Here is a 14755-nt window from a genome sequence, read left to right on the forward strand (position 1 = left end):
GAATACAACTCCTGACTCAGGTGACGAAGTGAACGATGCAACACAGATTCAAGAGAGTTGTTTTTGCCAAAATAGTAAAGAGAGAGTAAATACCAGGCCCTATCAAAACGGCGCGGAAATCAGTGAAGAAGAAAACTTTTGTTACCTGTGAGGAATGGGTTGAAGTTTGACCTGTTCCGTGTCACAAATTTGCATGTGATGTATTGTTCGCGTGTGCTACTCATGAGAAATAATAAATAAGATAAGATGGATAACCTCTTTTTAACAACGCTTTTATCCTAAACAAGTCTATGTACAACAAACATCAACCACACCACAGTTCAGATTTCTTGGACCATTGTTGAATAGTTGTAAGTATCCACTAATTTAACTTATAACTTAGCATGAACTGAATCAAGCCCCTGATGGGGTTCTGTGATAATGATTTCAATGTTCGTTATAATCTCAGCGATTTTTACGTCTACCGTGAAGAGCACGGCAAATATTTTGAATAAAACTCGTTTCAATTGTGTTAAGAGTTGTTATACGGATAACAATATCAATAGGTTGTTTATGATATTGCACTACATATTTGCACAGAAAAAAAACTAACATATTTGTGTTTTCAAGATGGAAGGTACGTTGTTGAATAAACACCCGCCGCTATTTATTTCTTGTTGGTGTTATGACGATAAATTCTGCATTAAAGTGTTTGAATTACCGTTAGAAATGAGATATGCGACATTTACCTCAGTTGATATTGAAAAATCAATCAAATGGTAAAAGGTTTAAGGAGACTGTGAGTTCAAGCAAGCAAACAAGTTTGTTAGTTCGTCAGTATCTTATTTTCCCCGCCCAAACTAAGATCGATTTGTGAACCCTCAAAACACTATGTCATGCATTATTCCCCATGTAACTCTGAAGAATTTGTAATTTATTTTATATGTCATTACTTTTCGTTAACAGTTTCCAGTTGATCACCTGCAACTTTTGAGGCTTTGCAAATAAATTTAGGTATTTTCTTCCTATCCTTTCTTTGCTCAGCCATGAGAATTTCTTAATTTGGAGAATAGAACATGTGTCCACGGGAAAAAAAAATTGGAATTCAAATGATAAAATACTGAGAGCCATTTAGAATTAAACCATATTTGAAAAAAAAATGAGTTGAAAAGCCCCATGTTCTCTTTGAGAAGAGCTGGTCAGTTTTTAATCAAGGAGGCTCAAAATTGATATTTGAAATGTATTGCAACAAGAGAACGAAATGTGAAAAAATTGTACCCTTTGTTTTGTAGATATCTCTGAAGTTGTTTCTGAGGACTGCATTAGAGATAAAGACCTGAGATATTTCGGCTTTCTGAAATCGATGGCTCCCGTTTTGGTGTAAACGCACGCGACAAGGATCTTGGAAATGACTCTTGCCTCGGCATTGCCTATCTTGCACAATGACAACACTATTTATACTCATCTTCATAAGTTTTATAACATGCTTTGACGCTGAAAAACACTTCAAAAATGAAAGGCTAAACTACAGAAAAAATGTGATCGATTTCAAGTTTGCCTGGTGCCAAATGCGCATGCACAGGTACGAATGGAAAAATTTGATTGGTCATTGCTTAACACAGGTGTCTTGGGATGCAAAACCGCTGGACAAAAAGCTTCAAACAAGAGCTAGCAAAAGTTATGTCAAACAATTGGATATTAAACCTGCAGGATTCTTCAGCAAGATTTACATTCAGTCAGTTTCAGTGAAAAACGAAAATAAAACAATCGGTGGGGATTCTTGGCGCGTTGACATTCGGGGACCTTCCAACATGGCAGCTACGGTGTACGACAAAAACAACGGAGTATACGAAGCTATGTTTTTGCCAGAAGAGCCTGGGCTGTACAGGGCGGAGATAACATTGGATTATTCGCTATGCAAGGGATTCAAAGATCCACCAGTGGATTGGTTTATGAGAGGTAATAAGAAACACAACGATATCCAAAATAAAAGGTATTGGCGCTCTAAAATTATAACCCATGTTCGAATCCTCGTTAGATCTATGATACATTGATAAAAAGTAGTCTAAGTTCATAAATACTTGTAGGATGGTGGGTGCTTAACATTTGAAAATGAATCTGTAATGAGCAGAGTCACTAACAAGTCATCCTCGCGCTAATATCTAATTTCATGCTCAAGGTAGATAGATCGCCAACCCTGTCAAAAAATATGTTCCCATTGAATTGATTCAGGGATTATGGTGGACTCCGTGATCCAAAGTTGATTGTTCCCGAAACTGAGTTTTACAAAAAATTAATAGTGCACAATCTGACAAACACAATTCCAAACCTCAGTGTATGTCTCTCTCCCCAGGCTGTCGACACGGTTCATTCCAGCCACATGGGAGCCTGGGTAACAGAACGCATGATTTCTTGCAGGGGCGACTAGGAGGCGAACAAATTACTTTCACTATTCCCTCACCTTCAACGATCATAGCCAAGGGTGAGATAACGTATTGATTGTGTAACCATGAGGATGATTTAAAAGGGATTGCAAAAGATATTCGAATTTTTGTTTGATACTTTGGTTCAGGATATGGCAGCATGATCTACAATAAATATATAGCGTAAGGGGTACCCTTAGAGCAACCTCTTCTCGTCAAGACGCCTCGTTATTTCTGGCGCAAAATACGAATTTTGATAAAAAAATTTTCTACAGATGTTTTGGTAACGCAAATGCAAACATAGACAAAATTGTGTTCCTTCAGGCTAAAAGTTTTAATTCATTGGGGTATCTTTCTTTTCAGGAACAGGATAGGCTTGCAAAACAATTATCTGCGGGTACATAATGTTTGCCCGATGAAAAACGCAGTTTGTGTCAGTATCTCCCGTTCACATTCTGTGTTAGAGTCAAAAATCAAAGAGTGAACATTTCTGTGAGATAGAACACCTCATACACAAATCGTCTCGCTACTTTTTTTTGTCAGAGATCAATGCATTTAAAAAAGTAAGCCAAACAGCCTGCAAAGAGAAATGTAATCTTTTAGTTGACGGATATGGGTCATGGATCGGTGAACAGTGGAGGCCATATCAAACAGGCAGGTGTTCTGACGATTCTTTTGTTAACAGTTTTAGCATCATACAAACTCTTTTCCTAGGTCTTCCATCCTCTGATAATGGGTGAAAACGGGAAAAATGTAGACCCTGCAAACGAGAAAAAGTAAGAAAAGATTGGATCAATATCAGTATCTGGGCAACTGCCCACCTACCCTTCTCCTAACCCAACAACACTCTATTGATAACAAGTTAAGGTTAATGTTGGGTTAGGGGAGGGGTAGGTGGGTAGTTGCGCAGATACTGATATTAATCCAAAATATAACATTCAAGATGTTATTCGAGAAAAGCGTTCCAGTATGAAAAAGACGTTGGAAGAAAAACACATCAGGGAGTTGCGTTGTACAACGTTTCCTTTTTCAGTAAGACCACGTTTAAGTACTTCATATCAATACATTCAGATGCGCATACTTGCTTTTTTGTTTTTTGCAAAACACCGTGGCAACGTAGGTAATTCGGGCAGCTCTCCATTACGGAAATTTCCCTCCACTACTTTGGCGTCTGTTTTGGAGAAGTTCGACTGTGCAGCAAAATAAGTCGCCATCTTTAAGCCCAACAAATTTTGTGATGTTTTAAAAATCGTTATTTTCACGACCACGTCCTCAGGCTTCACTGCAAGCCTCGGGAGATCTGGACACCAACAAGGCCGAGGAATATTGTGGGTCTATGGCGATTCTCTCAATCGCTACTTTTACGAGTCTCTTCTAAAACGGCCGCTTTGCTGGCAAGTCTTCCGAGCCTGCTATCATACGATGCTATGGGTGTATGTATTAACACAGAGTGCTAAAGAAGAAATGAACTTGATGTTTGGCAGGAAGCCTATCAACATTCCCAGGATCCTTTACGAGCTACAAAACGTAGTCACGCGCTCTGACATGGACCAAGACAGTGCCCTTATTCTGAATGCGGGTGTGCACCTATTGAAGAGCGCGAGTTTTTACAATTATCAAAAAGTAATTAATGGATTTATTAGCGTGTTAAAACGTTATTATAGGGGAACTGTTATATGGAAGAGCACTACTGCCATTCATGACCAACGAGAGCTGTACAGTGGCTGTTTTCGACGTTTTCACTCCGATCAGGTAGTTTTATTGATAGCGGACACACCCTTTTGCACATAAGCATGTTCCAGGCGTTCAGTTAATAAAACGAAGCGCGATAGTAAACAGCGCTAATGTCGTGGACGAGAGAGGTTTGGGTCGGGTACCAGACGTGACCAAAACTCCGTCGTTTTTTCACTCCTCCGCTGGTATCGCGCCGTTCACTGTTTCGCTTCGTTTTATCAGCTGAACGCCTAGAACAGGCTAATGCACACATGCCAATAGTGATTAGTTTAAAAGAAAATATTTAAATATTGATGATATTAATTTTAATTGTATTAGTGTAATAACTATAATTATTTTTTCAAACCATCAAGTCAAAAAAGGCGTAGCCACTAAAATTCTCTTCAAGACTAAATAAATTAGGAGATAAATAAATAAATAGTCTGGTAAAAGTTACCTCTATTTGAGTTGAGATGATTCTTACACTTTATTTTTATCTTGTTTAGAGAATACAACTATTCAATGCTTACGCGAATTGGGCGATGTGCAAGGCTGGTTTCTTAGTTCTCGATGTTTACCCCGTTTCAAGCTCCTACCCGAAAGGGACTCTGGATGGTGTGCATTTCAATGAACTAGTGTTTTATCCCGCAGCTGAAGCAGTGGAGAGATTTTTCCAGACGTAGCGCTCTGCTACAGTGGAAACGTCACACAATCCAGACACCATAACATGGCAGGAGATTTAGTCACATAAACAAGGTCCGATTAGTCGACACAAGACACTTCAAAAGGAAAAGGAACAAGAACAAGATGGATTACAAAAAGGGAGAAGCCTATTGTGAATAAAACAAACAAATAAACAAACAAAAAAAACAGTGATGACGATTTCATCTTGACTTTTTACTTAATCCGATTCGAAGGTCAAAGTTAAAGAGTAAAGTGTCAAGCAGTTCCATATGGGGTACATTCATAAATGTTTTTAGCCCTAAATTTTTCCTAGTGATTCATTTCTAGAAATCATGGTCAGTTTACTCTGTGACATGAATGTTTACGCATGTAAATTAAGAGCAAACTTCTCATTTGAATTATTTTTCTGGAATTTCTTGCACCCTCTACATGACCAGGGTACGTTCGTCAACCCGAAGTTAAAAGAGAAAGATAGGTAGAGCTTTTTTCAACTGTATCGAAAGAAATCCAATAGCTTTTACTATTGCTCTACATCATAATTTGATTGGTCCATAAAACAGGCACAGAAGTTCTCAATCTATCAAATTTAGAAATAAACCAATCCCGACTCGGTCACTCGAGGGTTTCCTCCATCCCAGCGACTATCCCCTACCCTACCCTCCCCTTTATTATTGAAACCTGACCCTAATAAGTTTACACTTCTAAACCACAATGTAACAAAAATGCTAAATACCGTTGTAATTGACATAATCGTTTGATATGGAACGAGTATGTTAAATGAGGTTTGAAAGTCTATCTAATTGTCTACGAAGCCTGTATTATGACTCTTGCGTGACAATTGTCACGTCAGGAAAAATTGAGGTGTGACAGAGGTACCTTAGTTTCTAAATAATCTCGTATCATACCCAGATCCTACCGTGTAACCGCGTGGGTACGAGACTAGATTCCAAATACTATCAAAATAATACTGCAAATAAGAAAGGTGTTGGTTGCCGCTACCAGATATCCGCTGGCTTTTGGTGGTGGATTTCTAACAAGTGTTGTGTGCGCTTGTCCGCTGACCAACTCGTCTGGGTATCGTTGTAGCAGGTCTAGAATGACTCCATTGGTCCAACCAAACCCGACTTGAATATCATACTCACCCCCACCCCCTGGGGCACCTTGAACGCTCACGTTGAATTTCTCAAACATATGACTGGTAGCACGCCACGCCTTGTAGTTGGTAGTGATCCACTTCTGAGCGAAATTCAAGGCTTCCTGTTTCATCCCTTCGCCGTTTGATTCTGCAAGACCTGCAATAAGCATATGTTGCAAGGGTGGCCATGCATTTGGAAAATCCCATTGCTGACCTGATGAGAACAACGAGGTGGGGAGACCCCCAGGGTAATCGAGGACTCTAAGTCTCTTGAGCGTCCTCAGAACTATCATCTCTCTTGTAATGTTGCCCCGAATAACCCCAGCCCAGAGTGGAACCACGCTTGACGCATAAAAATCACCCCTTCTTTTCTTCAATTGCCGATCGTAGTCAAGCCATAGTCCCTTTTCGTCCCATAATACAGCTTCTATAGCAGCTGCACGGGCCTCTGAGAAGCTTTTATACTCATCTGCTTTAGCAGTGTTTCCGGTCATACGAAAGAACTTTTCTAGTAGATTCTCGCAAGCATAGAGAATACTGTTCAAATCTGTGGGTATGATCTGCCTTGTCCGGGTACTACTGAGGGACCCCCTCTTGTAATCAGTATGGTTAAACCATCGGGTCGAGAAATCCCAGCCACTCTCGGCAGCGGATGCTATGTCTTGGAACAGAGTTGATCTGGCGTCTTCAGGTACTTCTTGAGCAGTGTGAATATCTTCATAATAAGACTCCGGTCTTGGGGTATTCATGTTTGCAGCGTAGATGGACAGCTTATATTTTCCAGAAGACAATTCAACTTCAACAGTGCGATTTTTCCTCCAAAATGTGTATTCTTTCTCCAGGGCATTCAAAATGGACTTCACATAGTCTACATCGCCAGTTTTGTTGAGGTAAAGGCCCACAATTGGGATTAGAAATGGAGGCTGGCTTCGATTTGTGTAGTAAATGCGACCCCCATTTGGAACAAACCCGAAGGTGTTAACCAGCTGAATGAAGTTGTCAATCATTCCTTTGACAGTGTCTTTCATGCCGCAAACGAGTAAACCATTTACAACCCAGTACGAGTCCCAGTAATAATATTCTCGAAATCTACCACCAGGAACAACAAATGGATTTGCCACTAAAATCAAAGAAGATCGCGCGGGGTTCATTCGCGCTTCGTCAGTTATCTTTCTTCCCAGCTTCTTCCATAACTCATTGAGCTTCGATGCAAAGGTCTTCAAGTTCTTGTCCTTTATGTGATCAATAAAAGCGGGATTTTCTCGCCAGTCGAGTGGAGTCCACTGTTGCAAATCATGTCCTACGAGATGAAAATTTTCATTCACAAACTTGATCACTTGTTCTTTCGATATGTTAGCCGATGGTCCAAGAGCCTTGAATGCCTGCAAAACGTCCGCTTCGTCACTCTGGAGTCTCATATCAACAAACGTCTTGGAGTCGTTAAAAATACGAGCCATTTGAACGGTGTGAAGAAGATCGCCGCGGCAGAATATCTCGCTGTTGCAAGCAGGTTTCTCGGCATTAATTCCCTTCATACTAAGGGCTAGAAAAGAGAGCTGAAGAATAAAGCCCCACGCCTCCATCGTGACAGCTGTGGTTGCTGTTATATTTCTGAGAAATACAACAGCAACAGGTTTTGTAATGTAATCTTTCACCTCTTTGGTTTCCTTGCGTGACTCTACACAATACATATGATCATGCGATCAGTTGTGCAACCTGTTCGCTCTTGTAGCGGTCTTTGACCATGAGTTGTACCGCATCAGTCATTTCCTTTACTCAAAAATTGTGATAAGGTATTATTTTATTCCGTAATAAAGAAAGGCCGACATCTGAAAAGCGGAGGTCAAAAGTCGTATGGCACATGAAAAATGCTTTGATTTTAGTTAACCAAACTATTTTGGAATTGATTTAGTTACAATATTCATGAAAACTCGTGACATGTAAAGACAGTGTAGACACCGGGTAAATTTTCCCACTTTCCATCCCCTTTCCGTGATTTTACCACTTTTTATATTAGCAAGTTGTTTTCGCTTGAGATGTCATTTTAAAGACGCATTTAGCAAAGCCAGTGATTAGCAGAAATGCCTCTCAATCTGACAGGGTAAAGCTTTGATTTACCTTTTTTCCTGATTCTGTTAGAAAAGAGGAGCATATTCTCAGAAACATTTAAAACTGTATGAATAGCGGCTTCCACTGCAAAAGAAAAGCAGGCCATCGCCAAAATGAGGAAACTATTACTAACTGTCATCAAAAAGCTGATGTTTTATTCGTTTCCTGTTGCTACTTGACTTCCGGTTTGACAAAAATCCGAGCATGCGTGCTTCCATGTTATTGGTTCGTACTCGTGGCAATATGGCGGAAGGCGAGGGTAATAACGATATTGTGGAAAGTTCTCATGATTTAACCATTACTGACGACCAAAACGCTTCTGGGGAGACCGAAGGAGCTTCAGAAACAGGAGAAAAAGAACTACCGTATAATTATGGATTTTCCTTACCGGAATACTACAAACTTTGCCTACAGTATTATCACAAAGGTATGCCAGTTGCGCAGTTCATCTCTGCATATCTGTAAATTCTTATACATTTTGTATTTGTTTAGGTTGCTCTGATTTTCTTATAACCCATTCTGCTTTTTTTTTCGCGATAATTACCTTGATGAAGTAGTTTATTTACACAATTGCTAGTTTTTGTTCCATTAAAGTGCCATTTATCTAAATTCTTTTAAGTTTGCGGAAGCTAGCTTGTACATCTTTTAATTTGAAATTACTTTATTCGTGTCCCTTCACTTACCAGACAAAGGTAATCAACCTTGGAGGGCTGCATAGATTTTTTTTTCATTTAATTCTAAGTTTTTGCTTCTTGTAATTTGAAATCATCTAAATTTGGCGAAATTTTTTCAGGATTTTGTTGTCCTTGAGAGAGCTCTGGGAAAATTCCTTAGAGCCTTTAAGGACTTGGAGTATTGTATTTTGTCACTGTTTTGCATATCAGAGGGAGATCTTTTTGTGATTGTACTCCCCAGCATTCATCACAGCTGGTTTCGTCATTTCCCACAAATAGAACACAAATAGATTCCATGTTGCAGTTTGTCTGTTTAGTAATTGATCACACATGACATTGAAATGTGGTAAGAACAAAAAAGGGGCACATAAGTTACTGGCGAATGTGTCACTGATGTTCTTACCAGGTTTTTACATCTTTTGTGATCTATAGTCAGACCTGTATTAAGCAGCACTAAATTAAGTGGTCACCCTATTTCAAGCAGTTGGTTTTCAAAGTCCTGAAATTGTTACCCCTTATAACTGTAATTTTCACCTCTACGTAACAGTGTCAGTTACTCTTTAATGAGTCCCAAAGGCCTGTTTGTATTGTCCTCCACCTGCATTGAAGGATCACTTCAAGCCGAACCATTCTAATTAAACTGAGAATTATCTTTCAAGTTAAATTAAATGTATTTTTATCTTCCAAAATCAATCTTAGTGGTATTTTTAAAGGAACTTTTGTACATGTAATGGTCAATTATGGCGTTATGCAATTTTTTAAATTTTCTTTCATAATTTACCCCTATTCTGTGGAACCTGCATAAGCTGTTAACCTGTATTAAGGGATCACCCTGCCATTCTCCATGGGTGACCGCTCAATACAAGTTCAACTGTATTACTGTACAGACTCATGGCAACATAGAATTAATTTGATATATATGATAAAAAGAAAAATGTTGTTAACACTTTAAACCCTGAGAGTGACCAGCATCTAATTTCTCCTTACAGTAATATGGCTGAATCATTCATTAAGATCACAAAAATAAAGGAAATGATTACCACCTAAGGAAGCTTTGATTGTTCCACAAATTCTCCTTGTCAGTACTAAAGGGAATGTGTAGAGAAGAGTAGAGAGAATGTGGATACTGATGTTAGGGTGTAAAGGGTTAATGGGAACAGCATTTATTTGTCTGTCCTCCAACAGATCATGAGTTAGAGCCAATCAAATTGTTTGTATGACTGTGTCACTGTGAATCCAAGACTAAATTGAGTGTTCAAGATTAGTTTAGTGCAACTTGTACATGCATTTCCATTGGTGCATTTGATTTATTTCTCACTCTGCAGAAAAGCAAATAATAAAGCTTACTTATGATGACAAAGTTCAGCTGACTGCATACTGGAAACAAGTTTCAAGTGGAACTTTTGACCCTGAAAAGTACCCAGATGTAGGATATTTTGATGTTATTGGCAACGACAGGAGGTAAAGATGTTAATTGAATAACCAAATAAATAACTGAATGAATGAATAGATAAAGGATAAACGAAGAAATAAAATCTGGCTATTATAGTGAAGCATTGAAGTTTACATCAGTCTCTTATTTCCATGTAATTATCCCTTTTAACCCTTTAACTCCTAGAAGTGATCAACATGAAACTTCTCCCTATAATATCCTTACATTATCCAGCAAACAGCTAATGAGAATATTCAAACTTATCAGGTAGAAGCTGTTGTCTTCATCTAACACCAAGTTCTCATAACCAATTTACAAGGATGTGTGTAGCAGCTGGAGGGGAGAATTACCAATTAGATCTTAAGAATTAAAGGGTTAAGCCACCATTTGTTCTTGAATCAATAATATACCCTCTTCAGCGGCAGATTCAAGAATTTAAGATATGGAATGTCTAAGCTTTGATTTGGTAGACAATTTGTTTTTTGGCACTAGCACCTCCTCCTTGGTTGATAACTACTGAAGCCGATAAGTTTGTTTATTCTCATCACATTCCCGTATAATGACACATATGAGGATATTTCAGTTGTGGAAATTGAGGTGTTAAATGGAATTTACTGTCTTTCTTCTATGCCTTCGGTTTATGGCTTCAATTTCAACCCTTGTCACTGGTTTTGATGCTAAATTAGCACGACTAATTTTTCTTACGTTTATTGTTTTCTCTTCATCAGGAGAGCATGGGAGAGCCTCGGTAACATGGAGCCTAGAGAAGCCATGAAGAAGTTCTGTACATTACTAGGGACATGTTCACCTGAGTTAGCTCCTTGGATGGAAGCACAACAAAAAGAAAAAGAAGAAAAGGAAAGAATGAGAAAGGAAGAAGAGGAAAGACTGCGAAGGGAAGCAGAGGAAGCTGCTGAGAGAGAGAGGCAGAGACTGTTGGAAGAGGAAATGAGGAGAAAAGCTGAAGAAGAAGAGGAGGAAAGGTACACAGGGGTTAATGTTGAAGAAATGTAAAATGGTTTCCGTGTTTACATAGCCTGATGTAAAGATGAGGGAGGTTGGGGGAACACAAGAGAAGCATAGGAAACCGCAAAGCGGAGTAATTTCCAGGTTATTGAGTGTTCTCCCAACCTTCCATGTGTTTACATCAGGCTATGTAAACAAGGAAACCATTTTACATTTCTTTTATAAAATAACTAATGAAAGAGGAAAAAAAACTTTGTTTACATACACACATGGTTTTATGGCCAATCAGAGCACACGCACTATTTGAATTATTTTATAATTCTATTTGGTGTGTGAATTTTACATACCTCTTGTTAACTGAGTGCAAGGTCCACTCAGAATGTGTGAATCTCAACTGAAAAAAGGTGGTTCTGTAACTTACAGTACTAACTGAGAGAAGTACATGTAGGTTAGTAAGATATTTATCATATCTCTGGGTTCAAATAGAGGGGAAAGATTTCAGTTTAAACAACATTTTTAATGTAGCAGGCGGTACAGTGAAATATGGCCTGCTAAATTAACCAATCATAGAACACTTACTAGCTGAGAGTTATAATACATGTAAATTTCATTAGTTTAATCGCTGTGGTGATTTTTGGAAGATGGGCATGCTCTTATTGGTTGAGGATTACATCATATCTTGCTATAATCACCTTGCATGAGGTGATTATAGCAAGTTGCTATCATGGCAAACTGTGTTTAAAAATGAGATGATTATTTGCTTGAAATGTTGTTACCCTTTCTAATTTGAACTACATGTAGGCCAGCTGCCAGTTTTCTTGAGCTTGGTTGGTAGAGCTTTCTAGTGTGAAATTGGAACTGGCTTAGGTTTGAATCATTTTTAGAGGATTTATTGGACTTTGTTCCACACTTGTGGTGGTGTTGTTCTCTCTTCTATTGATAAGAGTGCTCTTTATTGGAAAATCTGACCAACAAAACTTATCCCAGGGCAAAACTTAACATCCAGTATAGTTGATACTAACATTATAATGCAGTGAAGTCGTTGCATTAGTATGGAGTACATGAATTGTGTCAGTATGGGTGCATTTCAAGTTGATATGCAAGAAGTATCTAGTATGTGTCCAATATACAGAAATACCTACTGGGTAAAAGTTAATTTACTTCCATCACATTCAGGAGAAAACAAGAAATTATTCTGAGGCAGCAGCAAGAGGAACAACTCTTACAACAACAGCAACAACAAATGTTGAATAAGCAGCAGCAATATCAACAACAACAGACACCAGATCAACAGGTAGATCAGCTAAGTTGCAGTTTTAATCTTTAACACCCAAACATCAGGATGCAAATTTTCTGTACTGTAAATTGCAATGGACTTACATCTCAGAGAGGGAGAGTAGATGTACTCCAATTCACATCATGCTCAACAAATCGGGATGGGATTTTGCCAGGTCTTTTTTGTGCTCTGATGACAACACTGGTAACTTGACTTTCCCATTGCATCTGAAGTGTAAACTAGACAGAAAGATACAGGTCAAAATGTTATTAGCCCAATTATTGGTAGACATTTTTATTTTCATGTGAATCATGATATATGCTCTTTGTTGTCAAGCCCAAGACAATGGCAGTGAATGGCACCCCAAGGATAGCACCCCCTTCATTATGGACGCGTCCAAAAGTCCAAGAGTTTATTCAGCATCTCAAGTCTGATCCTACTTCTGTGTTAGTTGTTGGACGTGGGGAGACGATGACAGTTCGTGTACCTACACATGAAGGGGGTAAGTGCAGGACAACTGTCCTACATCAGCCTAATTTCAATGTGTTGAAATTGAGTATCAAACAAGAGACGTCAAAATGAGGCTCTAAGGAATGAGCCACACAAACTCTTACTTTTTTATACAAACTCTATGGTTCTTTCCCCAGAGCCTTGACCTGACCTCTGTTGTTTAAAGTTGAATTTTAAGATACAAAATTTGGCTATTTACTAGTACTGGCAAGTTAAACGAGTTTAAATGAAACTCGATCGACTCGTGTCAAAAATTTTGATCTGGGTTCAAAGATAGTCTGTCAGCTGAGCTAAGTACTTCAGTACTTTGAAGTACAAAGTACAAAGTACGAGGAGATGTAAATAAGTGGCCCTGCATCTTGCAGTTTTATCCAGTTTACTACGTCGAAAACTCCACTATTTTAACACTTATCGGCTCAAAAATACTGTTTGTTACCCTTCATTCTTAGGAACATGTGTATTTTGGGAATTTGCCACTGAATTCTACGATTTAGGCTTTGGAGTCAGCTTTGAATGGTCGCAACCGCAAACCAAGAACATCACCGTCGCGGTGAACGAATCTGATGACGAGGAATTCGGAGAAGAGGATAAATCGGCTGAAAACGAGTCCAGTCCCCCCAAACCAAGAGTAGACGAAGTACTGCCTGTCGTACGGAGGCCTTGTAACGAGGAAGTGATTATTGGAAGTCACTTATATCCAGGCCGCGGCGTGTATCTTCTCAAGTTTGATAATTCATATTCACTGTTCAGGTCAAAGACTTTGTATTACCGAGTTTACTACACTCGATAATGCAGGGATGGAGACAGACACTTTCGCGAGAGACGCTGAACGAAGCTCACAACGGTAACTAATTTCACAAAGCGAGAACATTTTGAAGAGTGTCTCAAATTATAACCTTTATAATATATCACGTTACGCTTAAATTAGGTTCGAATTAATTCAACCTTCCGTCACGTTTTTGTGATGAGTGTCGGTCGATGTGTGTTATGAAACAGAAAATTGTATAGTTATTTATACAGTGTTTCATGTTTTGGGAATGAAGTCCATTAGGAATAGCAGTCAAAGGAGACGACAAACTCTCGTAGAGCTTTTGCAAGTTTTTGATGAAACAATAGGGGTCGAAAATTCTTCTGTTTTTTTTTTTTTTTTTTTTCAATTATTTTGAAATTATTGTCTTGTTTCCCTACTAAAAACCTACAACAAGGAGAGAAAGTTTTGATTTTTGAAAATCTGATTAGCACATGAGGTGATTATTTTGGATTAAAAGTATAGAAATATGTAACCTGGTATCAGGGCGAAAGAAGAAACATGAACCTATGATTAAGGTTAAAACAGCGCCATTTTTTTGTTTGCTTGTTTGTCTGTTTTTGTTGTTGTGTTTTTTTTTTTTTTTAAACTACTCGTAATCCTTTAAAATAACAGATTAAGAGAAGAGCTTTCTCGAAAAGAAGAGAAAATCTCGGTTTTTGATTCTTAGAATATAAGGTGGGCCACTGTCTCATGACGAGGTTTCGCATTGAAGGAGTCGCAATATTCACGACGCACCAATGATGATGTGGCTTCTCTGCAGGTTGCTTGATAAAATCTTATTGAAAGGAAAAAAGGATTGGAAAATATAAGTTGAATAAAAAAGGAGGAAAGAGAGGGAGAGAGATATACGAAGGTAACTTCAGTCAGGTTTCGTGTCGTTAGGGGTCTGGTACAGAAATTGCCTCAACTTTCTCGCAATTGATATTAGGTTTGGTGCGATATCTTGTTTATTGATGACTGTTCAACTGAATCCTTAATCATAAATAAAAAGAAGCTTCAGATTTAATAAATGATAAAATATTTCTCACTTCTGTCTCATAACT

General features: G+C 38.5%; 3 protein-coding genes across 3 annotated transcripts; 2 read left to right on the forward strand and 1 right to left on the reverse strand.

Moving 5' to 3' along the window:
• The first annotated feature begins 310 nt into the window (after positions 1-310).
• LOC131784541 (uncharacterized) lies at positions 311-4798 on the forward strand. The gene is made up of 6 exons (XM_059101356.2): positions 311-350; positions 1272-1938; positions 2333-2461; positions 2946-3056; positions 3679-4154; positions 4622-4798. The coding sequence occupies exons 2-6, from the start codon at positions 1422-1424 to the stop codon at positions 4796-4798; spliced, it is 1410 nt and encodes a 469-aa protein (XP_058957339.1). The 5' UTR covers positions 311-350; positions 1272-1421.
• On the reverse strand, positions 4514-7522 carry LOC131784540 (trehalase-like). Its single transcript, XM_059101355.2, has 2 exons — positions 5799-7522; positions 4514-4894 (listed from the first exon to the last, which is right to left on the reverse strand). The coding sequence occupies exons 1-2, from the start codon at positions 7515-7517 to the stop codon at positions 4859-4861; spliced, it is 1755 nt and encodes a 584-aa protein (XP_058957338.2). The 5' UTR covers positions 7518-7522; the 3' UTR covers positions 4514-4858.
• Positions 7523-8264: 742 nt separating this feature from the next.
• Positions 8265-14735, forward strand: LOC131784548 (Golgi resident protein GCP60-like). Its single transcript, XM_059101369.2, has 6 exons — positions 8265-8470; positions 10043-10178; positions 10878-11132; positions 12292-12409; positions 12728-12893; positions 13351-14735. The coding sequence occupies exons 1-6, from the start codon at positions 8287-8289 to the stop codon at positions 13689-13691; spliced, it is 1200 nt and encodes a 399-aa protein (XP_058957352.2). The 5' UTR covers positions 8265-8286; the 3' UTR covers positions 13692-14735.
• Positions 14736-14755: the final 20 nt, after the last annotated feature.

The sequence above is a fragment of the Pocillopora verrucosa genome, chromosome 7, assembly GCF_036669915.1.
Source record: "Pocillopora verrucosa isolate sample1 chromosome 7, ASM3666991v2, whole genome shotgun sequence".
Lineage (NCBI taxonomy): Eukaryota > Metazoa > Cnidaria > Anthozoa > Scleractinia > Pocilloporidae > Pocillopora > Pocillopora verrucosa.

Excerpts from the sequence above, each read along its gene's own strand:
- LOC131784541 (XM_059101356.2), top strand. The coding sequence starts at position 1,422 with ATGACAACACTATTTATACTCATCTTCATAAGTTTTATAACATGCTTT. Across the intron at positions 2,462-2,945 it reads TTCAACGATCATAGCCAAGG|AGATCAATGCATTTAAAAAA; the intron begins GTGAGATAACGT and ends TTTTTTTGTCAG. Across the intron at positions 4,155-4,621 it reads GACGTTTTCACTCCGATCAG|AGAATACAACTATTCAATGC; the intron begins GTAGTTTTATTG and ends TATCTTGTTTAG.
- LOC131784540 (XM_059101355.2), bottom strand. The coding sequence starts at position 7,517 with ATGGAGGCGTGGGGCTTTATTCTTCAGCTCTCTTTTCTAGCCCTTAGT. Across the intron at positions 4,895-5,798 it reads CAAAAGCCAGCGGATATCTG|TGTCTTGTGTCGACTAATCG; the intron begins GTAGCGGCAACC and ends TTCCTTTTGAAG.
- LOC131784548 (XM_059101369.2), top strand. The coding sequence starts at position 8,287 with ATGGCGGAAGGCGAGGGTAATAACGATATTGTGGAAAGTTCTCATGAT. Across the intron at positions 8,471-10,042 it reads CCTACAGTATTATCACAAAG|AAAAGCAAATAATAAAGCTT; the intron begins GTATGCCAGTTG and ends CTCACTCTGCAG. Across the intron at positions 12,894-13,350 it reads TGTACCTACACATGAAGGGG|GAACATGTGTATTTTGGGAA; the intron begins GTAAGTGCAGGA and ends CTTCATTCTTAG.